The sequence below is a fragment of the Thalassophryne amazonica genome, chromosome 22, assembly GCF_902500255.1.
Source record: "Thalassophryne amazonica chromosome 22, fThaAma1.1, whole genome shotgun sequence".
NCBI lineage: Eukaryota > Metazoa > Chordata > Actinopteri > Batrachoidiformes > Batrachoididae > Thalassophryne > Thalassophryne amazonica.
This window is the reverse complement of record NC_047124.1, coordinates 11,917,806-11,945,055: the sequence shown is the minus strand read 5'-3', so window position 1 is coordinate 11,945,055 and position 27,250 is coordinate 11,917,806. Positions and strand designations below refer to the sequence as shown.

Below are 27,250 nucleotides of genomic sequence, written 5' to 3'. Positions count from 1 at the left end.
TGATGACTGGATGTCTTAAGTATGAGGTCTTCTCAGAGGATCCTTGAGTACTGTTGGAATAACTGTGTGTCAAATGAACGGTTGGATAGGGACACTCACATGAGGAGCATCACTTGAATTGCGAGGGAATGTCTGCTATGACATTCTGACGTTTCATCTGGTTCCAGCAGGAAAATGGTTTAATTCAAGAGGTTGGTTTGGAACAGTTGTCTGCCTGAGCGATTGCCATCCTGACCTGACTCGTCCAATTGTTTAAATTATCGTACCATCGTTTCCATAACAGTTGTCTCCTTCATGTCCCACAGAGATGTAGAGTCCAGTAACCTCATCACATTTGACGGGTTGGCCAACAGCTCCAGTTACGACACCTTCCTATTGGACGAGGAACGGGGGAGACTACTGGTCGGAGCTGAGGACCACGTCTTCTCATTCGACCTCGTCAACATCAACAGAGACTACAAGCAGGTCAGATGCAGGTTTAAATCACAGTTTGGTTACATTTTATTGGTTACAGTTGAAGTGGAAATGGTATTCACAGTGTAAAACAACACCTTTTCTGACTCCACTCGGGTTCTTGTGGTCCAGACTTGGGTTTCGGCATGTTCCTTTTGCTTTTTTCTCTCCCTCGTAGTCCATTACTGTTTTTCGCCCTGCATACATCCCTCCTACCGTCTCTTTTCATCCAGACAGGGCCCTTCACAATTCCATTACTCCACCTGGCCTCGGTTAGCAGTCTTTTAATCAGATTCAGGCTGCTATCATAGACACGCAAGACTGACACAGACTCGCCTTCACACTGCAGGGAGGGAAGGTGCTGAAAAACCACGTCAGTGCAGAAAGAGCGCGTGAAGCTCGGAATGTTTTTGTTCTCGTTTCTGATGCTTTTTTTGTTCTGATCTTTGCACCGTTAGAAGATGAAAGAAAGAAAATGTATATATTTAAAAAAATACACGTATTAACAAAACTAAAATGTGCAATGGAGGTAAGTCTGCAGAGAGAATGAGCAGTGCTTGTGTGCACGCATGCATGTGCACGAGGTCTTCATGGGCACATAGAGGTATTTGCAGGACCTGAAACGTGCACATACATATGTATGCACCTAATGTCTGAAGCAGCAGAATGCAAGCTTAATCAACACCCCCCCCTCCCCTTTTTTTTTTTTTGTTCGGTTTACAATTACCTCTATTATTATACAGCATGCACATGCACACACATGTGGTTTTATCATGCATATGACACGGGGTGGGGGCAGAGACTGATGGATCTTAACAACAGTGTGCAGCCATTGTTTCTATGATAATGGTTCATATCTGATTCAAAACATGGAAGTCAGAAGCACAATTTTCCATAATGTTTAATGTGAAAAGCACAAATGTGTGTTTTTGAGTTTGAACGGTGACTTTCTGCAACACCAGTGGGTTTTGCTAAAAAAAAAAAGTACTTCCACTGAGGGCCCTTTAATGAAAGTCAAGCCCCAAACCAAATTCCAATCCTTCAGCCACCACTGTCTGATTTTTTTTTTTTTCTCTAGCGGGTGTGGATCATTATCAGATCTGACTAAATCACACAATCGCTAGATGGAGATTGCTACTTATTTTTGGAGTAAATAATTGTCTCACCATGTCTACAAAATGAAACAAAATTAAAATTTAAAATTAAAAAACTTGGGTCCCCCCCTTCATCCCCCCCCCCCATAATACTGCATAATACTGTGTAAAGCCAAACAGATGCTGGGAAACCATACATAACCTTCTTGGTGGATGAGATTAAGGTGGAAAAGTTATTCCTTAAAGGGGCCCAATCATTCATTTTCTAGGTATATCAGGTATACATATACATTTGCCTGTTAATACAGTACTATCTGCCAACATTCCATTCTGAAACCGTTTCATAAGTCCTGCACACCAGTATTTTAAATTTCAAATGAGCATGATCATGTATGTAATGTAAACATAGCTCTCCTTCTGGTGGCAGTACTCCAGAAATAAACTAGTGAGTTTGGTCAAATTTAAAGATTTATTTGTCATTCATGCCATGCAATTTGATTTGAAAATGCATTATCTGCTACTACAACCCCTGCAAAAATGATGGAATCACCGGCCTCGGAGGATGTTCATTCAGTTGTTTAATTTTGTAGAAAAAAAGCAGATCACAGACATGACACCAAACTAAAGTCATTTCAAATGGCAACGTTCTGGCTTTAAGAAACACTATAAGAAATCAGGAAAAAATAACTGTGGCAGTCAGTAACAGTTTACTTTTTTAGACCAAGCAGAGGGAAAAAAATATGGAATCACTCAATTCTGAGGAAAAAATTATGGAATCATGAAAAAACAAAAGAACGCTCCAACACATCACTAGTATTTTGTTGCACCACCTCTGGCTTTTATAACAGCTTGCAGTCTCTGAGGCATGGACTTAATGAGTGACAAACAGTACTCTTCATCAATCTGGCTCCAACTTTCTCTGATTGCTGTTGCCAGATCAGCTTTGCAGGTTGGAGCCTTGTCTCATGGACCATTTTCTTCAACTTCCACCAAAGATTTTCAATTGGATTAAGATCCGGACTATTTGCAGGCCATGACATTGACCCTATGTGTCTTTTTGCAAGGAATGTTTTCACAGTTTTTGCTCTCTGGCAAGATGCATTATCATCTTGAAAAATGATTTCATCATCCCCAAACATCCTTTCAATTGATGGGATAAGAAAAGTGTCCAAAATATCAACGTAAACTTGTGCATTTATTGATGATGTAATGACAGCCATCTCCCCAGTGCCTTTACCTGACATGCAGCCCCATATCATCAATGACTGTGGAAATTTACATGTTCTCTTCAGGCAGTCATCTTTATAAATCTCATTGGAACCGCACCAGCATCATCACCTTGCCCAATGCAGATTCGAGATTCATCACTGAATATGACTTCATCAGTCATCCACAGTCCACGATTGCTTTTTCTTTAGCCCATTGTAACCTTGTTTTTTTCTGTTTAGGTGTTAATGATGGCTTTTGTTTAGCTTTCTGTATGTAAATCCCATTTCCTTTAGGCGGTTTCTTACAGTTCGGTCACAGACGTTGACGTCAGTTCCTCCCATTCGTTCCTCATTTGTTTTGTTGTGCATTTTTCGATTTTTGAGACATATGGCTTTAAGTTTTCTGTCTTGACGCTTTGATGTCTTCCTTGGTCTACCAATATGTTTGCCTTTAACAACCTTCCCATGTTGTTTGTATTTGGTCCAGAGTTTAGACACAGCTGACTGTGAACAACCAACATCTTTTGCAACATTGCGTGATGATTTACCCTCTTTTAAGAGTTTGATAATCCTCTCCTTTTTTCAGTTGACATCTCTTGTGTTGGAGCCATGATTCATGTCAGTCCACTTGGTGCAACAGATCTCCAAGGTGTGATCACTCCTTTTTAGATGCAGACTAACAAGCAGATCTGATTTGATGCAGGTGTTAGTTTTGGGGATGAAAATTTACAGGGTGATTCCATAATTTATTCCTCAGAATTGAGTGAGTCCATATTTTTTTCCCTCTGCTTGGTCTAAAAAAGGAACCATTACTGACTGCCACAATTATTTTTCCTGATGTCTTATAGTGTTTCTTAAAGCCAGAAAGTTGCCATTTGAATGACTTTAGGTTTTGTGTCATGTCTGTGATCTGCTTTTTTTCTACAAAATTAAACAACTGAATGAACATCCTCCGAGGCCGTGATTCCATAATTTTTGCCAGGGGTTGTATAAGCAACAGGCTGTCATTGTCATGTTCCAAGGTTCTTAAAATGGAGCAAGAGCTCCCCTTGGTGGACTTGGTGAAACTCTAGGTTTACCTCACTTGGAATCAAATGTTGGTTTTTAACACTTGATCTCAGAATTGAATGTATTTTTTTTAATTAATATTCCAATTTGTGTTTATACTTTGCTTCTTGATTGAATGTTTTCACGCATGTGCATTTTTATTGTAAAAGAGACACATGTAGGTTGTGCTTGCTAATACACAGACCTAACAGTTTCACTAAGCCAAAATGAACTAATATCTAAGAACACACACACACTGTAGGAAGTGATCGAGTACCTTTAAAAACCATTTTTGTCCCTGTATGTCACATTTTCCATTCTCTCCATTTGGCCTCTAAGAACAATATTTTTTTCTTCAATGCCGATTACACATCACTGAGTAAAATACAAACCTGACCGAGATGGCAGGTTGGGTCTTTAGTACAAGGAACCGAGTGGAGCTGTCATAAATGCCTCGATGTGTGGTATCACCAAGATGCTTGAAGTCAAATAGCGAGTGTGCCTTGTCATGATCCAGTCATTATGTTGGAATTTCTCAAATGTTGCTTTGCTGTGATTCAGTGTATTGACTCATTGCCTTTGATCGAACATGACTTTATCTCCTCTCTACCTCCAGCAGAGTGTGTGACTTTGTCTCTCGTGTGCACAGATTGCGTGGCCTGCCACCCCCTCCAAGAGGGACGAATGCAAATGGGCAGGGAAAGACCTTGGAGTAAGTCTGCCCACATGATGACATCATCACCTGAAGCCTTCTTTACAGCATATCCTGAATGAGTCCTCTTTTCAGTGTGGCAGCATCATGACAGCACAGACACGTTTGTCTGAATTCGTTTTTCTGTTTTTGGTCGTGAGCGAGTTGTTTGTGTTGCCCTTATCAGACGCACAGCGTTGGCTCGCGTGCGCAGGTTTGCTGAGCTCGCATCAGCTTTGTGTGTGCACAGCAGCGTTACCGCGACCCTCTCTGTGTTCTATCTGATCTTAATTTCACGGCTGAGTGCGTCGGCAGTGCAGCAAGTGCAGAGTTTCAGATTATCCAGAATTACAAATTCTTCGTACTAAATCACGGAGGTTCCACCGAGGTCTTACTCACTGTCAGAGTTATTTGCTTACTTATTTTTTCTCTCCTCTCTTTCGGCACACACTCACATCCACACCTCGCTCCCTCACACGAGGCATTCTGGCAGCCTTTATTCGCACAAAATAGAATTTTTGCGTGCCATGAAAATGTTTACTTTAGAAAACGAGGGGCTGAGTGTCAGCACAATGAGGCCTTGATTGGATTTTACTCAAAACATTCGAAGTTCCCAAAGTGATGAAGTTCTCCAAAACCACAACACAAACCTGCATAACGCCTTTCGGCCGGCTCCTCAGTAAGATGAGTGTTAGAAATCGCTCAGGTTGATGGAAGGTGTTCAGATGCTGAGATGTGCAGCAGATTATGCCCTGATATTATTGGCTGTTAAACTTCAAGTAGTTTCCAATCCTCAGTCCACGCTACATTTTTACCCACCAGCACTGGACAGAATTTCACCCCCATTGTAAATTTTGCATTTGGTCCCCACTCCAAAACAGTCTTAAATCAACTCTGCCATAATGTAAATGAGCTCTGTTATGGTAGATCAGCTTGATTTCACACTATGATTGAGTTGATTTATCACTAATTGGGATGAGACCAAATGTCCTCACTCTGCAGTCTGTTTTACACTGTAAAATTTAATGTTCTTGGATAGACGATAGTTGGATCATAAACAAAGTGGATCATGAACATCTGATCCTGATTGTGACCTCGACACTAATTTGCTACTTTTTGTTTCTGATTCTTGATCTATGATCCTGATATTCATTCCTCCTGATCACTCATCTTTGATTCTAATCTTTGTCACAAATGTTTGGTCATGATCCTGACCACTAATCCAGATTTCTGTCTTTGTCTTGATTGCTTAATTTTGATGCCGATAGCTCTTCTTTCATCTTATCCCTGACCTTTCACCTTAATTGCTGAATTTTGATCCTCAATACTCACCTTTGTACCTGAACATGATCTTCAAACCTAATCCTGGCCCAGAAATTTTGCTCTTCATTGGTCATCTTTGATCCTGATCTTTCTTTCATGTCATTAATCTTTGATCTTTAGTGCAGCTCTCTGGTCATGTTCCTGACCACTAATCCAGATTTCTGTATTGCTGCAGTCTGATCATAATTTTTGATGTTGATAACTCACCTTTGATCATGTTGCTGACCTTTCATCTTGATTGCTGAACTTTGATCCTCATCACTATCCTTGATTGCTGAACTTTGATCCTCATCACTATCTTTTGAACCTGAACATGATCTTTGAACCCAATCCTGACCCAGATATTTATTCTTGATTGGTCGTCTTGATCCTGATCTTTCTTCCACATGACTCATCTTTGATCTTGAGTGCAGCGCTTTGGTCATGTTCCTGACCACTAATCCAGATTTCTGTGCTGCTGAAATCTGATTCTAATTTTTGATGATAACTCATCTTTGATTATGTTCCTTGCATTTATGTTGCTGACTTTATCCTGATCAGTAACCTTTGAACATGAATATGATCCTGATCTTTGATCTTGATTACACATTTTTCACTGTGACCTTTGTTCTTGGTTACTCATATTTGATACTGATTATTAAATCTTTGATCATGTTCCTGACAGGTATTTGGCATTTGTAAATTTAGGTTCTGATGGCTGAACTTTGATCTTAATTTTTGATCCAGGTCACACATCATTGATCAGGTTCTTGACCTTTTATACAGATAACTGACCATTGATTCTGAACATTTTTTGATCCCGATTGCCAAGCTTTGTTCCTGTTGCTAAACTTTGATCATGATTGCTGTAATTTCATTCAGCCCTTGATGATAATAATAATAATAATAATAATGGGGAGAAGAACAAGAACAAGAATCACCTTTATTGTCAATGTACATCCAGTGAGTTAATGAGTTCTTCTTTGACTTATTCCTCAATTTTCCACTAAATTGTATTTAATCCATACATTCATTTTTGCATAATCCTGAAATCCTTGCAACATGCAAGTGTGCACATGCTGGTGAAAATGTAACCTCCTGGAGGTAATGACAAGCCAGAGTTACCAGCACATTTTTCCACAGACTTCAGAATTCAGAAATCTTTCGGCCAACTCAAATATATTCAAACTCACATTCAAATCTCTTTGTCCATTTCTACCTTGCAAAGTAGTTGAGATTAGAGTTTGTTTCCAAAGAGTCATTAATATTTGATCCGGTAATGAATCATTTCTAATCTACGGCTGTCATTGCTTTCACATAATGACACCGTCTGTGGTCGGGGAAGGTATTTTTAATGTTGAGTGTTACGTTTGAGTGACTCACTTAAAAACCTCTGTCAATGTTTATGGACAACCAACCTACCACGTCGTTAATAAGTCCAACTTACAGACAGCCGCCATGCTAAAGCTGAAACAGAACAGATGCTTTAGTGGGATTGACCATAAAATACGGCCCTGAAAAGTTTGTGGGGTGATGCACGTATAAGCTCTGAATGAACGGGAGGAAAGTCATTGGGTAAAGTCATTAAATGATATTCACACAGAGGCAGAGGTATCATGCCTGCACGACTTTGGTTTTCTGCGTACTCCTGCATGTGGCCTACGTGTGTGGTTGGCTCATAAGTGGGTTAATGATAATGTGGACAGTCAAAGGTTTACCATCCTGTTGGTTAACTATGAGCAGAACATGATGCTGCACAACAACACAACTGAGATTGAGAGTGAATACAGTCAAGTCCAATTCAAGGAGTAGAAATAGTTGGAAGCCACTGGTCACGTGATGGTCATGTGATTGATGGCATCAAACAAGTTTCAATGGGCTCAAATAAAATGCTTTGTGGAAAATGAAGCGTAAACATCGTCATGGTCGTGGCAATCGCTCAGTGACGAGGAAGCTTGTCTCTTGATCGGTTTCTGGATGGGGTGTTGAACGGAAAGAGTCACTCAACAGAGCAGACCCCCCCCCCCCCCCCCCCCCCCCAGGTTTCTATTGATCCAATGGATCATTTTTCCAGAAGAGTTTCAACTTTGACTTCAATTAAATGGGTTCTTCTCGTATCTCGGGAGCTACTGCGGTTAAAGAGAAAATTTGGGGCTTAAATTACTCAAAAAACCTCAAGTTTCAATTTGGTCCAATTGAACATATTTGATGAAAATATCCAACAGTTCCACTCAACTTTTGACGCCAATGAAATGGTGGGTGCTTGCAGTATTGTAGGAACCATTGAGACAAGAGAACATCTTGGCCTTAAATTGCCCAACGACCCCAAGACCCCCACCACCACCCCAAAAATGACAATTTTTTTCCCTGAAAATAAGCAGAAATTCCTGTTTTGATCTTTAACATGATGTCTCAGTTTATGCAGATGAGATATAGCGCATATATATATATATATATATATATATATATATATATATATATAAGGTATAGACTGACCAGACTGCAGAGAGTCACAGTTGAACGTCTTTCAATGTCTGAGGTTAGGAAATCTTTACCTTTTTAAGAACACCATTGCATGTTTGTGCCTCAATTACTTACAGCAGCTTCATTAACACCTCAGAAGTGTTAATGACAAAATACCTGTCTGTATTTGTATAAGTATGACCAGCAGATTTCATCTTTTTTTTTTTTGAGAAATTGATGAAAGTCAGAAAATGTGTCAGAGAATTAACCAGAATCTACAACCAAAGTATGATCAACAATACATTTTAATGGGTTCTTCCTCTTAATGTATTCGATTATTTCATTCCATTCTGTGGAACGTGTCAAAATATTTTTTAAAAACTTGATCAGAAAATACCTGATGTTGCTATCTCAAAATGTTTTTGAATATGAGCCAGAATCCACATCTCAGTTGACCCCAAAACACAAGTTGCTTGTTGAATATTAATAAAACTTACAACAACATGGGTATACACCTTAACCTAACATCCTTGGAGAATGTAATCAAACACAAGCTTCTACACTTATTAACTGCAGGAAACGTGTTTTTTGAAGAGTTTATACACCGTGGGATCTTTCCTGTTGCATTCCATTAGAAAGTGGCATCACTCCCAGCTGAATTGAACAATGGCGTCAAAGCCAGCCTTGGAGAGAGGAAGCAGTAAATTGCACTGTGTGCATGTTATGAGTGTGCATTTCCAAACCCCCAAGTGAACGTCTACTTACTTGTTAGGCAGATATTATTCAGCATGTATTATAATTAGGCAAACCTCAGCTTAATCTCTTAAACACATGTGCCCAAATCAACTCGTGGAAGCTGGTAATAACAGTCCCGCATTAACCAATCCATCTGATTAGCATGCTAATAAACAGTCTCACACTAGCGGGATGATCACCATGTGCTCGGGCGCCAATTCAAGCACCCTGAGTAAATTCAAACACATGGGTCATTAAAAATATGGGGTGACTTCGCCTGATTTGACTTACAGGTGGAATTCCCTTGAAGGCAATTTTTTCTCCCCATTATTTTCTATAATTCTCTGCCCCCTATTAGTTTAAAGTGAATAAGTCAAAGCTTTTCAGCAGTAAAAATGTTAGCGTTGCTTTCCGAAAGGATAAAACCTAATTAGAACTTCACAATTTGTACAATGTAATGAACACTTTTGACATCCTAAAGCACTCACAAGCTGATATACAATACTGCAATAGTATACTGTTCGGATTACTTCATAAACAGACAGATGTCGCGTACACAAAATATATTCAAATCTCTTTGCCAGCTGTAGGTTTTTGCTATATAAAATTAGCCACCGTTAGGAGGTTTTTGAAATTCTTTCTCCAATGTCTTTTTCAGAAAGAGTGTTCTAATTTCATCCGGGTTCTCCAACCGTACAACCAGACCCACCTGTACATCTGTGGAACGGGGGCCTTCCACCCCATCTGCACCTACCTGGAAATGGGCAAGAGGGCGGAGGTAACGTATGCTTTGTAAGATTGTTTTGGGATTGTATCACTTAGTTTGTAGAATGTTTAAGTTGTTTTATCTACACGTCATTTACCTCAGCGTCCTCAAACCGCTCTCTCACATTAGTTTTGCAGCAAGCTGGTCCATAATTACTCAGAGTTCACGTTCTATTACTGTTGCTCACCTGCACCAATTGTCTCCATTGTCCATTATGTGATAGTGTGAAATTTATTCTCTCAGTGAATTGTTAAAGCAATAATTGCGGATATCTTGATGCAGAGTTGCAGTGAACTTAAAGCAGTTTTGCGTTCACGCAAACGGAGCATGTTAAAAGTAGACAGCCTCCGCCGCTTTGCGCGCGGCTCGGCGTACCTCAGGATCCAAACATGAAATGAATCACTGTGAAATATCAAGCTGAGAACTGAGCGCGCGCTGCATTTTAACTGCACCATCCTGACCTCGCTAAGATGAGTGCGGGCAGAGTCGCCGCAGCCGGGAGGCTACTAAAAAATAAATAAATTAAATTAAATAATCCAGACTTTTGCTTTTTTTTTTTTTTTTGTGCTGATCCCCAGAATGATCTGATGCATGATTTAAAAACCACGATTCTATCTGAATCATGAGTTTTGTAACCTGATGCACCCCTTGTTAATATATATTTATTACACCGATGTCTTTGTCCACCTTTAATTTTAATTTGAACTCTTTGTGTTCTATTATTTTTAAAATGGTAAACTACAAGATGGTTATGCCAACTGTCTTCATGAAGTATTTGAGTACGTCACTTTCTAGATTTCAACACTTGACTCTTAATTAAAATGTGACTTGAACACAAATAGAGAGAATCTGCTGCATCCACACTTTACATAAAATAGTGGCCAAGAAAGTTCGATAAAACTTGCTTGAATGTAAAACTTTCCATTCAATTTATGCACTTTCTTAAACAGAAACGTGGACAAACAAAAGATTTCCTCAAGCGCAGCAGCACAATTTGTTCCGTTCTCGATTATCTTCAGTGTTTTCTTTTGTCCAAAGTGAAAACTAAATTAGTGCAGGTGTTCAACACCACTCGCCCGTTCTAAACGCCCTGCCCCTAACAGCAAAGTGTAATTGGTTATCTGGATAAAAGTTTACAGGTTAATTAATTTACCAGCGTGGCTTCTGCCATTCCACAATAAAGCGCGCACGCACTGTGCACACGTTCAGCACAGAAGACTGAATGTGATCACGAGACTTTAAGTCGTTCGTTGGGCGTCTCTGCAATGGTGTTTTGTTGAATGTATTCAGACTCTGCAGATGAGCTGTGCATTAATGCATGGTCACACTTTTTCCACGGTTACCGCGTGCGCGCCTCGGTCAGTGTTACCAATGCTGTCGCACATCCCATCCCGGCAGCATGATGCTAAAAGCAGAATGTGGTGTAATTTGAAACACTGGCTATAAATGTACATTCAGCTTGAATTAAATGGCCTCACTTTGACCTTTGGCTCTTCCCGCCGCAGGACAACATCTTCCGACTGGCCTCACATTTCGAGAATGGCCGCGGGAAAAGCCCCTACGACCCCAAAATGCTGTCAGCTTCCTTCCTGATCGGTGAGTTTGATCGCTGCCTCCATTCGTTCTTTGAAGTGCACGTTTGGCTTGTTTCTAAGGATGTTTGGCGTCTGGCAGATGGCGAGCTGTACTCTGGCACATCTGCTGATTTCATGGGGAGGGACTTTGCCATCTTCCGAACCCTGGGAGACCATCATCCAATCAGAACAGAGCAGCATGATTCAAGATGGCTGAATGGTAAAACAACTGTTGATACTCGTGCATGTGCTGTAATTGCCAGTTTAATTTAATTAGCGACGCTGCTGGAGGCGTGCACTGTTGGGATCACCCTAGTCTCTATGCAGCTATGTTTATGTATTGCAGCAAGATAACTTCAGAACGACTAATCCAAATTTGAACAAATTTAGCAGGTAAACTGAGACTATTCATCGAAAGTAGTGTGTCAATTTTGGTTAGAATTGGTTAATTATGAAGGTCAGGGGTTAATGTAAAATAGGAAAATGTGATATTTTTCTTACTGACAATCACACCTGCTCCTAATCCACCATCAATCCAGCAGGAGGCAGATACGTCTGAGGTATTACATATGTCAAATTTGAGAGCGTTTGTCCTCATTATTTCCCCTTTTCATTTGGAGATTTCTAAAAGGGAACTTCTGACAGTAGAACATTTCAAATTTGGTCTTTTACTGCCAAATGCATGGCAAAAAAAAGTCAAATCCCACATTTCTAAGGCTGTAGTGCAGTACTGCAGATTTTTAAATGGTCTAACAAACTTGAAACCCAAGTTTTATAAGTCGAGTAAAATAGTAATTGCTCACTCAGTATTATTGCCGTGCGGTTTATGTAAACATTAACTTCAGTCATAGTTGGTTCTTGTTGAATAATGAAAACCATTCATCTGTTTGTCCGATTTTGAATCATTAAATTTTTTCACGAGCCTCAATTCGCCGATTGTTCCCCTTCATGTGTCGCCATCAGATATTAGAGCCCGTTCACAAAGTCTGGATTTGTCTGTGTTTGTAAGATTAGCTCGGGTTATTGACTCTTGGTTCTTTCTGGCGATCATTCGGCCCCACGGAGGACTTAGGCAGCCACAAAAGGTCAGTTTGAACCTTTCCCTCAAGCTGTGCCATCCTTTTTCTGCCTCTTTCCCACAGAACTAATCCGCTCTCAGCTGTTTTCCTGTCGTGGAGTCAAATTCCTCAAAGCCCCCCCATTGCACCATCAAAACACCCACAAATAACCAGTCTGTGCAGCGCTGATGACATATTAATAAAGGGCGGTTTAAAATGGAGAAGCCATTGTTGCCATCTTAATCCCCATCGATCTTTCACCTTGTTCAAACAAATAGGCCAGGGATTGTATCTGCTGGCCCCAGTAAAACCCAACTCCTTCTCCACAAAAAGGGGATTGTAATTGCACGGATTACTGGGATGGGATATTCTGTTGAGCCTTTATCAACAAGGTTACATGGTACTCAGATGTAACAAGAGAGTAACTTGGGGGATGAATCCTTAATAGCTGTTGATTACAAAATGTGGAGGATTGAGGGCTAAACGGTAGCTTTGGCTCCGGATGACTCCATCCATCCAGCCAGTTTATTCACCTTTTAACAGTTCTTCGCCAACTTTAAGGCCGGATTAAAACGTCGTTGAATAAAGTGGCCTTCTGCGGGGAATTCGTTGAATTATGTGGCCAACGAGTTTGTGCACAGCTGAGTTTATGAATGTGTAGATTAAATGGCACCTATACATGAGGAAGATGAAGTGTGGTGGTGGTAGTGTGTGTGTGCGTGTGTTTGGGGTGGGGCGGGGGCACGTGATTCATACCAGAGGGCTTTCACTCACACAGTGCTTATAAATCTGCATCCCACTTTGGCCACATTCTCCCTTTTCACAGCTACTCTATATCTTAAACGCCCGTAGAGGCGTAACACGGCCCTGCTTGTTTCTGTCTGGATAAACCCTCGGCTTTAGGCACGGGTTCGTCTTACATGCGACGGCACCCCCGGCGACTGCACCTTTTCAGTCCTGATGCCCCCTCAATTTTAAGACATCCAAGCCGAAGGCTTCAGCTCGCCTGAGATAAATTATTCAAGTGTTCCCTGGGACAATGAGAGCCATGTGTGCTTGTGAGGATGTGGTCTGGAGACTGGGTTTATGTGGGATTTGGACTTGGAGCGCTTATATGGGGTAAGGTCAGATACTGTAACACGGGTGTAAAGTGAAAGGCTGTTATTACTGGGCTCAGACTGGAGAATATCGAGGCAGACTGCTGTGTGAGGTGTAAGGAGGATTCTCTTTGGAACAGAGGTTATGTTGTACATTTTGGTTTTTGAAGAGGTGTGCAAAGAAAATGTGTCTGCTTAAGTGCCAAAGGAGGAATTACTGCACAAAAACTGTTTTATACAGATTTTACACTTGTATTTGGTTGGGGTTTTATGTTAAAAATCCACAGTTCCACAGTTATGTAACTTTCCATGCAGAGTTGATGTCAAACTGGTGCCCCGAGGGCCAGATGTGGTCCACACATGGGGAGATTATGGACTGCGGCATGCCTGACTATTTAGTATGATATGTAGCCTTTGTGATCATGATTCTGCAGGGTTGTACATTAAACATTTGGTCCAAAGTATGTATTAAATGAACCAGTTATTGAAGATTTGGATACAGGCCTTGCTTGCCTTGGATGTGGAAGGTCCTACAGATAAAACAGAGACCTAATGAACCATCTCAGAGCCCACAGCACAAAACATCTATCCGTCCATCCATCCATCCATCTATCCATCTATGCATGCATAAATTTCTAAACCTGCTCATTCCAGTTAAGATTTGTACTTGAAAATATTACAGATATTAGTTTTAAAAACTGTAATCTGTAATCTTTCAGTAATTTTTTTTTAACTTGTACATACTTGCTGCAATAAATCTGCCTCATCTTTGGTACTAGGTCTTTTTATTGGGGGAGCTATGACCACTATCTTTGCCCCCCCTCCCCGGACTAAGCCAAACCAACTTTTTTAGGTTTCTTAGATGACACCAAAACACAATCAGGATGTTCCCAAAAATAAAAACTGGCCTCAAGCCAGTTATCCAGGATGTTGTTCAAGATGGTCGCCAAAATAGGGTTTTTCACTAAAACACCTTTAAACAACATATAAACAACTTCCTACTATGTATTTAATGATAAGGGTCTATTGGTGGCCATTTTGGACGCCATCTTGAATCTTAAACTCATGAATGAATTTAGTTTAGGCACAAATGAGTTTGTTGTGACCTGCAGTGGTCTTCCCATTGAATCTCTGTGATATTTAAGTTGTTTATTTAAGTTGTCATTGGGTATCACTGGAGTAACATTGTTTCAAATGAACAGTTCCTTCGATGAGGAGTGTCACTTGCATTATGAGGGAACATCAGCTAAGTTTTGGCCGTCTGGTGCTTTTCTCTGTGCATGAGCCAGCATGCAGGTATTGAGGATCCCAGGGATTGGTGAAGACCAAGGGGATGGAAAGATCATAGATAGATGGGACCTTTCAAGAAGTGAGGGTAGACTGGTTGTCTGCTTGGTTGCTTGCCGTTTAGCACCCAAGGTGGTTCCGTAGCATGATGGATGTGTTACCACAGGGCATCAGGCATGTTACCTGACTTCACCACTACATACTTGTGTTCTCCAGATCCCAGGTTCATAGGGGTGCACCTTATCCCAGAGAGTGACAACCCTGAAGACGATAAGATCTTCCTGTTTTTCAAAGAGAATGCCATGGATGGAGAGCACACTGGCAAAGCTACCATCACCAGGATAGGACAACTGTGTAAGGTAACATCACATGCAGTAAAATCCATATCACTGTGTAGAGTTTACTCATAATCAACTGAAAGACTGAACATGTGGTGATCCGTTGTACATCAGCACATCTGCATTTTATCACAGAAATAACAGCATTGATGTACATGAATTTATGGGTTTTTTTCCACTTGTGATGCAGAATGACATGGGGGGTCACAGAAGTCTTGTGAACAAATGGACCACATTCCTGAAGGCTCGCCTAATATGCTCAGTGCCAGGAGCAAATGGCATTGATACACACTTTGATGAACTACGTAAGTAGTTGGAGACATTAATAAAGACTAAAAGCTACATCTTCATTGAGTACCGTCTTGAGTTGGACTTAAGGATGGGGTTGCAGTTAGCTTTGGGTTTGAGTTTGGGTTGGAGCTCTGGTTAGGATTCCTTTTTTTGAGCTTGGGTTGGACTTGGAGCTCAGGATGAGGTTACTTGAGGGTAAGGCTTGGGGTTAGATCTGGGATTGTTGCTGTGTTCCTTACTCCATTGCTCACCTGTCCCTTGACTTTCATTGGCATCTCTGTCTTTTTTTAAGACATCGTGCTAGAAAAAGAACCAGATAATTAATTTACTACCTTCTATTTTATATTTGCAGAGGATGTTTTCCTCATGAGCTCCAAGGACCCAAAGAATCCGGTCATCTATGCTGTGTTCACAACATCAAGGTAGGTAAACTGTCAAACACCATACAGAATGTTGACTGTGATACATGCAGGTTGTATCACATGTACTGCATTGATATTCATCTTAATCCTTTATTTTTGAAAAGCACTCAGTCCTCGAAGGAATTCTTTTTTCTCATCCTTCTACCCATTTTTCTATAATGTCATTTAAAATGACAGTGGAGCATGCCCTGTCGAATTCCCAGACAACCCTCCCTATCCCTTAATCCACTTACAGGTGTCTTGTGGTTGCACCCCCTCACATGGCGCCCCGCCGTACGTCTTGCTCTCCAGATTGGTGATTGCTTTTAGCCGATTTTCCATCCCCGCTACCCGCTTGCCTTTTTCATTCGTGAAACCTTGGCGGAGACTCTGAGGGAAATGAGATTATAGAACAGGAGGGGCGCGAGCGAATGTGATATTCACTCAATGGGATCGCACGTCTCTCCCTTGGTCGCCGTCCTGGCCTTGAATCGGTTTTTGAGAAGAAAAGCGCGGTTCTGTTGAAGCATGGAGTGAGGTGAAGGCACGGGGGGGGCAGATAAGTAAGCTGAAACTGCACAGATGGTGGCACTTATCGTGATGATGATGAATTTGCATTTGGGAAGGAGGAGGGAGCGTATTTGTCGAGCAGTGTCTCCGCTTTGAAAGGAGTACAAACACTTCACCATCAATCACCGCTGATGATAAGACAAGTTGAATAAAACAGCGGCGATGGCTAACGCTTGCTAACAGCCGCCTTCCTTCGCCAGGCCTGTATTGGTTTACAGGATGCATTCAAAGCAAGAGGTCAGCATGCGGTAGCGCCGGTGGGTGTACGCTCATGCCCCCACGTGTGCCCGTAGTCACACACGCTTATAAATTCAATTACGGCATTGAGGGATTAGAGTGGTTTAATTGGTTTTCTAAGTGGCCGGTTTTCAGAGATGAATAGAGCAGCGAGTCAGAGAAACTGGCTTTTAATATCACCGCCTAATGAGGCGCGCAGAATCCGCCGCAGACAGATCAATGTTTGATTGTGGCCCCTATTTGTGTGGGGTTCTCTTTCGTGTGCTCTCTAAGCGAACATATCTGCACAAACACCCGTTTGCCCTTTTTTTCCTGCCTCAAGCTGTGCCTTTTTTTTTTTTTTTTTTTACTGCCCCTGGAGTTAATTAAATTTTGCCGTAATTAACATTTTCAAATGCTAATCCATTTGTCTTCTCTGCTTTGGTGAGTGCAGTCATTGGTGCGTACGCGAAACACATCTGTAATTAGTCCAATACAACATCCCTTCGCAGTCAGTGAGACAAAGAGTATCCCGAGTCTCATTTGCTTGTAAGAGATTTGCAGCACAAATTTAAAAATCTGTCGTCTGTAAGATGTGACACCTGCAAATGAATGGATGCGCATATCTCAGCTGTACGTGATGAACGCTTTGTTATGGTCCCTGCACAGATAATTTAATAACTCTAGTGAAATTTACAGCACAGTATATTTTGGAATATTCTCAGGGAACTCCCAGTTTCTCCACTCAGATGAATCACAGCTCAAGTCGCTGTCTTTTGGATGACCTGGGACGAAGCAAGTATTGAACAAAAATCAACATTCCCCAATTTTTTTCCATGAGCGATTGACCTTGTCTGGTTTTCTGGAATAGCAAACACACAACCCACCCATCTGGCTCAAGCAAACACTCACTGCAACATCAGAGGGGATTTTAAATCTGCTCCCGTCCAGGTCTTTTTTTTTTTATTTGTTGGTGCTGTGCCCAAATTCCTGTCTGTTCACATGAGGCTGGAAGCAATCAGGGAGAAGTTCCGATCTGTCAGTCCGTACTTGGGGTAATGACAACCTTGCTCCCTTGCTGTCTTTGTGTGATGACGGTCATTTAGTTGTCTCTCTTTGGCAATTCAGAAGTGCCCAATCCCCAACTTGTGACTGATCATTTAAGAATTCCTTCTGCGGCTTTCCATCATTTGTATTCACTTTTCATTTCACTGCCCTCTTGCTCCCTCGTTCTCTCGTCTTTTTGTTTGCCACCTTTGTTTTATTTCCTCCCCTGCTCTTCTTCCACAGCAATATTTTTAAGGGCTCAGCAGTGTGCATGTACAACATGGCGGACATCAGGAGGGTCTTCCTGGGACCCTACGCGCACAGAGACGGACCGAATTACCAGTGGGTGCCCTTTCAAGGGCGGGTGCCCTACCCTCGCCCTGGCACTGTAAGTCTCTGGAAATGCAAAATACCTGAAATAATTCTTCAAAACAAGGAACATCATCAAATATTTCAGAAAAGCATATTTTTTCAGTAATCTAAAAGGCCTGAAGTCTGGTCTGTCAATCCACATATGATTAATCTCATCAGCAATAAAATTCTGAAGCTTCCTGTTTCCGTCGCATTCTCAGTGCCCTAGCAAGACGTTTGGAGGGTTTGACTCCACAAAGGACCTCCCCGATGATGTCATCACCTTTGCCAGGGTCCACCCAGCCATGTACAACCCGGTGCATCCCATCGGAGGGCGTCCGATCATGGTGCGGACAGATGTGGATTACCAGTTCTCACAGCTGGTAGTGGACAGGGTGGAAGCAGAGGACGGACAGTACGATGTCATGTTCATTGGCACTGGTATGCAACATCCCAACAGTCATCTTCTTGGGCTTTTGCTTTGCCTTTTTGTTGTTATTTGATCAACCTTTTTAGGCCACATTTTTGCAGGTCATGCAGTGTTAATGTCTCCAAAACAGTCCCCCCCATAAGCTGAAATATAGCCTTGTTGGATGTACTTGCAATTAACACTGTGCCATGCCCCGCCACTAATAAAAGTGAAGCATGGCAAAACGCATCACAAACTGGACAATTTCCACTTTGTGATGTTGGATTGCAAATTGTTTGCAATCCAGTTGTGCACACTCTGCTATTACAAATGATTGACTGTTTTGTCGTTACTTTGATAAAGGGGTACTCCTTATAATTTTCCACTCAGAAATGGCGCCCCCACCATCAGTGCCAGTTTTCAACTCTCAATGTTAGCTTTGGTTTGAATTGGCGCCGAACCACTGAGTATTTTTAGATGTTTTGTAGTTAATCGTTTCACTGGACAAAAACAAATATGGGGCACTGTTGATTTTGAACGTAAATAACATTACAGGCTAACTGGCTAATTGATGTTATTGGATCGGCCAAACTAACTCACTGAAGAAGCAAAAATGCCTTTAGAAGTGCCTGGTAGCATGGAGAGGTTCCCTCTAGAGGTAAACATGCCCATGTTTACCTTACTAAATGTAAATTTTATAAGATGAGTGATTATACATTAGCTACTGCCTGATTGCCGCTGAGCAGCTTGGCTTGACTGAACGAGCCCCTCTGCGGTAATCGACTTGTAATGGCTCAGTGGATCACCACCAGACAGCTCGGATGCTAAGGTAAGCCACTAACTGTATAATCAGTCATTGTAAAAAAAGGTTATTTACACTTGTTGGGTAACATATGCACATAGGCAACCTCTCTGTGCCACCAAGTGTTGTCATCTGTTTAACGGCGACAAAAAGCAGTTTACTGAGAATGGTTTTGGCTTGCCCCATCCAATAACCTTAATAAGTCGGTTAGCCCGTTACAGTGTTTGTGTTCTAATCACTCCTGCACCTATTAAATTAGTTTTTGTTCCAAGTGAAACGATTAAACCCCAAAACTTCCTGAAAACAGAGCCTAGATTTAAAAATGTCAACTCCCCCTTTAAGGCAGAAATAAAAACATTGGATTTGTGCCAGTTGGGCTCCCTTTTTTTTAAAAAAAAAAAAAAGGAGGCAGGTTCTTGAATTGTGCTAAAAACACTCAATCTTTAAATACACCTCATCTGTGTTGGTTTGTTTTTTTTAAGATATGGGCACAGTGCTGAAGGTGGTGACGATTCCCAGAGAGAGCTGGCATGACTTGGAAGAAGTGGTGCTGGAAGAGATGACTGTATTTCGGGTGCGTCAGAAGAACTGAGCGTTAATAACAAACTGTAACACCGCCGCCTGATGACAACTAATAGTTTGTACTGAACTGACATCTAGAGTGTAAAAATAGTCGGCACATCAAAGGATCTGATGATAAATGGGTTGTGTTTGTTTTACACAGGAACCCACTCCCATCACTGCGATGGAGCTCTCCACCAAGCAGGTACGGACTCGTTTTCACACCAAATACTCACACGTCCAAGGTGAATAAAAACCTGACAACTTCTGGGCCTTTAAACCAACTGAAACCTAAAATATGTAGAACTTGCCCAGTCAAAAACAAACCTACAGTGGGGTTTGGCTTTTACATCTTCAGGGTTTTTTCCCTGTTTTCGCTCCCACAGCAACAGTTGTACCTCGGCTCAGCTCTGGGTGTGTCGCAGATGTCTTTACACCGCTGCGAGGTCTACGGAAGGCTTGTGCAGAGTGCTGCCTAGCCCGGGATCCGTACTGTGCCTGGGATGGCACCGAGTGCTCGAGATACTTTCCTACAGCCAAGAGGTGGGAACGCACACTCACCAAACAGAATAACGTTTGTTTTACCACAGAGGGTTATCGGAGCTTGGTTGCTACTTTATGGTCATGCAGGCACACCTGGGAGTCATCTAGCGCACCTGCGTATGGCTGTTGGCTGCTGAGCAGCTTCAATGCAGCAATTGGATTTAAATGCTTTGCTCAAGGGCATCACGATATACAGCTCTGACCTCTAGACCTGCGGAAATGTACACGGATGCCCAGCACATGGCAAAAAAACATTTAAACATGGAAGTAATCTCGAGTGCATCTATTATACAGGCACAAAATACAGTAATTAAACATGCACACGTACAGAAACATGCACACCTACAACAGACTAAGTGAGTCTGGATTCCTGTTCTAAGGAGTAAAATACGACACCTCAGGGTTACAATTTTCTTTGGATGTCAGTCTTCTTTTTGTTGCTGCCAATTATGGGGCCGGTGTTCTGTCACTTACACCAGGTTCAGATAAACCGGCTTTTAATGCTTTTTAACTAGAGCTGTGTGCTAATTTCAGCATGACTGTTGTAATCAGAACAAAAAAACTTTTTGTCATTCAGTAACACACCTGCTTCATGGCAGCGGAAGGATATGCATCACTGGAAGCATGGTTAACGCAAACGTTAGTGCCGAAGCATTACGTTAATTGTGGCTAGCATATGCAGTCACTGTGAACATGGCTAATGTTAATGCTTACCATCAACCATTGTTATTGTATTAATATTAGCATTAATGGTGGCTAGCATATGCAGTCACTGTAACCATGATTAATATTAATGTTTAACATCAACCATTGTTATTGTATTAACAGTAGCATTAATAGTGGGCTAGCATATGCAGTCACAGTAACCATTGTTAGTGCTAATGTTACCATCAACCATTGTTATTATATTAACATTAGCGTTAATCGTGGCTAATTGTGGTTAGCATATTCAGTCACTGCTACCTTGGTTAATGTTAATGGTTACTGTCAACCTTTGTATTAGCATTATCGTTAATTTGGGCAGTAACTTTTTTACCATGGTTAATATTAATGGTTAGCATGAACTGTTGTTACTGTGTTTTCATATGCTAACATTCCCAACAGTTTGTGTTTTCTTTAACATGGGTCATCAGCAGTCAAACGCTTCATGTCAGCGTAACAACTCTACTCCAAGAAATTCCTGAAAACCTTCATCACTGCTAAATAAAACTGACAATCATGGCTTCATTATTCACTTCATCATTTAATTCAGAGGAACTGAGATTTATTCCAACAAAGCCTTAGAGGTTTAACGTTCATTTTTAAGATTTTCAGTGGCCGTGGTAATTAAACAAATTACTGTCAGCCTTGATGATTCTAATTTTCCAGTTCAACCGACTATTAGATTAGGTGAACCTGTGTCCCTGAGGGAAATTTGCATTTAACTCCACTAATGCACGTGGAAAAGCAGTGCTCAGGCAGTGATTCAGAAATACAATTTGTATCATTCCTACATACACTTTTATGTTGTGTAGTTTTAAAAAAGTATTATCTTTAAGCCATTTTATCCCTTGTTAGAAAACAATTTATAATTCTGCCTCCTTAATGACAAAATATTTAGATATAACGGAATTTCCACTTAAACTGATCTTAGTTAAATTTTGGTAAGAATCAAGATCACAGGGTGGATCCTGACTTTGATCTTTGATAATAATGTCTTTGATCCTAATCCTGTGTCTGATTCCTTTGATCAAAGTTCAGCAATAAAGGTTCCCAGAGCAGGTTTGATGTTGTGAATAGGACCACATTTAACCACTCAAGATCAAAGCTCAGACCCAAAGCATAGGATCAAAGACAAGCCCTCATGGTGAAAGGTAATTTATTGTGACCTATGTTTACCAGTCAGGATCAAAGCTCAAGCCCAAAGACCAGGATCAAAGATGAGTGATCAGAGTCAAACATCAGGGATCAGGTTCTAAATTCGCCACTGAAGATCAAAGGCCAGGCTCAAAGATGAAAGATGAGTGAATAGGATCAAAGATCAGGCCTAATTATCAGGATCAAAGTTGAGCAATCAGGATATACAGTCTGGATGTTAGAAAAGAGGAAAATCAACAAGAACGCATTGACAATCCATTTGACAATGCACACATTGGATTCCTCTTTGGCCCACGCGTCTCCAGTGTATGTTTTTCAGTAATTCCGATGACAAACCACCTGACACGGATGAAAGCATGACCTCCTTGTTGGATTGAAGTATTCGCACACGTCCACACACACAGAAAATTATAGCTAACAGAAGCTGTCTGACCGCTTCACCCTGCAGCCAGGAGGTATGAACATCCACACCCTCAAATTAGCCTCCGCTGTATGCAGCAGGATCAGGCCAACCGCTGATCCTACAACTTCTCACACTGGCTGAAATAAGCCGCTGGGTGTACCGGAGCTCAGCAGGGTGACCGACGAGGTGGCACACCCCGTGGTTAAGACCAGGAGTGCTTCAACTCAGCCCTCCACTTATTTTTCCTCCTGCGCTCTCCCAGAATGAGAACCAGACAGTCTGCCCAGCACGTGCACGGACAGCCCAAAGAGCCAGGAATGTTAGTCCAGGAAACATCGACAGGGGAAAGTGAGCACGAGACAAGAAAAGTGTCCAAATGTGTATGACACAGACGTCAAAAGAAGAAAGTGATGGAAGATCCTTTGCAAAACAGAATTTCAGAGCTCACACAAATATTCCAACTTTCCTCCACCGTTGGTCCACCTCTTTCTTTTCTAGTTCTGAAGTCGTTTTTGTGCACATTTGTATTCTGTCATTTGATTTTTATGATGCACCTCAAAGATTTTAAATGTGACCATGACAACAAGAAGCAGGGGAGACTTCTCTTGTTTTTCCCCACAGTGAAAACTGCATGGAATAAAAAGCGAAATGAAACAATGGACTTTTTTTTTCTTAGAAACAAAAGGCATGTGTTTCAGAATATCACCATTTCACATTCTGCCAAGCTTTCATGCATCAAATGTTCTATTTTCCTTAAAACTGATGTTTAATGTGGAGCACTGTGGGTAACATTGCCCCCTAGTGGTTACAAATGAGCAGCACAAAGAATAGTGCAGCAGGTTCCTTGAGCACAGACTAAATGCCATTAAACTTCTTTTCCTGCACAGGCGAACCAGAAGACAGGACATCAGAAATGGAGATCCACTGTCCCAGTGCTCGGACCTGCAGCATCACGGTGAGCTGGCACAGATGCGCAACGAACCGTTTTTACCAACACACCTCTCTGACTCTGCCTTTGGGTTTGTGCAGATGACACAGACGGATTAGGAGGCGGCGCGGAGGACAGGACGGTGTACGGTGTGGAGAACAGCACCATGTTCCTGGAGTGCAGCCCCAAGTCTCTGAGAGCGTTGGTCTACTGGCAGCTGCAGAGGCTTGACGACGATCGCAAGCACGAGGTGCACATGGACAGTGCTCTGAAAATAAGACGAGAGTTTGATTCGGTCGCAAGAGCAACATGCTAGGATCTCAATTTCTTTCTATGTTGAATTTGCATGTCCTTTGAGTATATGCATACATTTTTTTCCACCATCAAAAACATGCACATTGGGTCCAATCTGTTAGTATCAGAAATGACTAAATTACCATATTATCCATACTACGTTAGTGTTTTTGTATATGTGCCAGTGCGAATTACAGACTGAAAAATAGAGCCCGACCGATATATCGGCCGATATAAGCCCTTTCCAAAGTACTCACTATCAGCCGCAATTTTGCCGATAGAACGCCAATAATTTCTCATAAACAGAACAGTTACTGAAATAATGTTTGTGTCAGCAGTGTAAAATGTCCTTGCACCGTTTGCCCAGTAGATGGAGCTCTGACTCCATTCATCTGAGAGCTGCTTACACCTCTGCTTAAATGTGTTCATCACCGGCCCCCGTAGTTCGCCGTCACACTGCACTGATCGGCTGACAAAAGCATACAAGTAAGTTTATATGGATCTACATCCTTATGCTGAACCTATATCTAAGTTGCAGCAACAAGAGGTACAAGATTAGATGTATTTCACAACTCTTTTTAAGGATATATATTTGCTAATTTCGCAAAGGTTTAATTCTTGATTGCATTTTTTGAACTTGAAAATTCTTCTCTGTTATAAAGTTAATTAATATGAGGACAAAGCTTCAGCTTTTAGCTCATACCTTTTTTGTTAAGGGTCCAAAAAAGAACATTTTATTCATTAAAAAAAAAAGTCGGATGATTATTGGCTATTGGCAAATCAGCCGATTTATCGATTATTGGCATTTTTTCATCCAAATATACTCAGCAAAAATATAAACGCAACACTTTTGGTTTTGCGCCCATTTTGTATGAGATTAACTCAACGATCTAAAACTTTTTCCACATACACAATATCACCATTTCCCTCAAATACTGTGCACAAACCAGTCAAAATCTGTGATAGTGAGCACTTCTCCTTTGCTGAGATAATCCATCCCACCTCACAGGTGTGCCATATCAAGATGCTGATTAGACACCATGATTAGTGCACAGGTGTGCCTTAGACTGCCCACAATAAAAGGCCACTCTGAAAGGTGCAGTTTTGTTTTATTGGGGGGGGATACCAGTCAGTATCTGGTGTGACCACCATTTGCCTCATGCAGTGCAACACATCTCCTTCGCATCATCCGTGAAGAGAACACCTCTCCAAAGTGCCAAACAGCAGCGAATGTGAGCATTTGCCCACTCAGATCGGTTACGACGACGAACTGGAGTCAGGTCGAGACCCCGATGAGGACGACGAGCATGCAGATGAGCTTCCCTGAGACAGTTTCTGACAGTTTGTGCAGAAATTCTTTGGTTATGCAAACCGATTGTTCCAGCAGCTGTCCGAGTGGCTGGTCTCAGACGATCTTGGAGGTGAACATGCTGGATGTGGAGGTCCTGGGCTGGTGTGGTTACACGTGGTCTGCGGTTGTGAGGCTGGTTGGATGTACTGCCAAATTCTCTGAAACGCCTTTGGAGACGGCTTATGGTAGAGAAATGAACATTCAATACACGAGCAACAGTTCTGGTTGACATTCCTGCTGTCAGCATGCCAATTGCACGCTCCCTCAAATCTTGCGACATCTGTGGCATTGTGCTGTGTGATAAAACTGCACCTTTCAGAGTGGCCTTTTATTGTGGGCAGTCTAAGGCACACCTGTGCACTAATCATGGTGTCTAATCAGCATCTTCATATGGCACACCTGTGAGGTGGGATGGATTATCTCAGCAAAGGAGAAGTGCTCACTATCACAGATTTAGACTGGTTTGTGAACAGTATTTGAGAGAAATGGTGATATTGTATATGTGGAAAAAGTTTTAGATCTTTGAGTTCATCTCATACAAAATGGGAGCAAAACCAAAAGTGTTGCGTTTATATTTTTGTTGAGTGTATGATCATCGGCATCGGCTTCAAAAAATCCATATCGGTTGGGCTCTACTGAAAAATCACATGTTCATTATTACTACTACGATACAAATAATGACTATATCGGGTTTTCCAAGGAATCGAAGCACTAAAGAAAATAAATTCCAGCATTAACACTACACTACAACAATGCATAAAAATCCCAAATTAAAGAGCTTATTAAAAAAGAAAATCTAATGGAATCACATTTTTATTGTACTGTTTCCAAAGCTGGGGGTCATGTCCATTTGATGTTTTCTGTTATCTAAATGGCATCAAATATTATCCAATAAGTTGACCAGTGCATGTTTATTTGGCCATCTTATGTTAAGTATCAGCACATGCTGTGGTGTGCACTTGGGCAACATTCAGGTGAAACTCTCCCTTAGAAATCCTATGTGGAAAAAGTGAGTTCTACATACAGTAAAAACATGATTTATACTGTAAAAATTGTTTTATCCTCTTCAAGATGCCTTTTTTGTTCTTTTTTTGATCAGTGCACTGAACCATAGATGAGCTAGATCTAGAATGTCCATAGAAGGTCCAGTGTTGTCTACATCTTATAATTGGATTTTGTATTAATTAATTACATCAAGGTCAGTTTTGAGGATGTCCAATGCAGGATGCCTCAGCTTTGATCTACCTAAGGTTGAGCAAATTTCATTCTCCCTTTCTGTTCTTTCAGATCAAGCTTGATGACCGCATGCTTCGTACGGAGCAGGGCCTCCTGATACGCAGCCTGACCCTTTCTGACACAGGCATCTACCACTGCCAGGCTGTGGAGCACGGCTTCATCCAACCTCTGCTGCACCTAAACCTCCAGGTTATCCCAACCCAAAAACTGAGTGACATCTTACCTGGACTTGCTGGTCCAGGTGGAGGTGTAGGTCACTCTGCCAAACATAGGCTGTGGTACAGAGACTTCCTCTCACTCTTGGACCATCCAGACCTCAACAGCGTGGAGGAGTTTTGCGATCGCGTATGGAAGAAAGATCGTAAACCGAAGAAGACGAAGACCCCAAACGGCAACAGTCAGAGTAAACCTGACAGCCCCGGTGGTACCAACTTTGCATTAAGGCCAAAAACTCCCAGTGCTCAGAAGCAGCAAGCCAGTCCACCACAGAATAGGGCGTGGCTCAGAGCCGGAGCTTCAACCGGTGGATGAACCAACTACAAAGCCAGAATACCAGCAAGGTCAACCAAACCTTGGTATGTTGAGCAGCCAGGCAGCTAAGGCCAACCAGAAGATGCAGACTAGCCAAAAGATGCAGGTTCTCAGGTTGTGGGGGGGTCACGAGTTGAACGGCCAGCATGCAGCCAAGTGGAGGCGGATGCAGGAAATAAGAAAGGACGCAACGGAGGACCCACGAACTTCAAAGACCCCACGTAGTGTTTGAAGAAACACACAAAGATGTGAGCTGATGAAAACGCATAAGCACAAACCAATGCATCCACACATATACACGCAAAACACGCTATGGATCGTGTAACCAATGTATGATACAGGGACC

The 27,250-nt window shown here is 41.7% G+C and overlaps 1 protein-coding gene across 1 annotated transcript; it reads left to right on the top strand.

Annotated features, from left to right (window-relative positions):
* Positions 1–294: 294 nt before the first annotated feature.
* LOC117503908 (semaphorin-3aa-like) lies at positions 295–27,250 on the top strand. Its single transcript, XM_034163193.1, is given in 19 exon segments — positions 295–465; positions 4,452–4,514; positions 9,652–9,771; positions 11,265–11,355; positions 11,434–11,553; positions 14,992–15,134; positions 15,304–15,418; positions 15,757–15,826; positions 17,882–18,026; positions 18,211–18,430; positions 19,683–19,774; positions 19,925–19,966; positions 20,148–20,214; positions 20,217–20,304; positions 23,452–23,519; positions 23,594–23,742; positions 26,425–26,895; positions 26,897–27,087; positions 27,089–27,250. Coding segments are annotated over 19 exon segments (2,499 nt in total). The 3' UTR covers positions 27,162–27,250.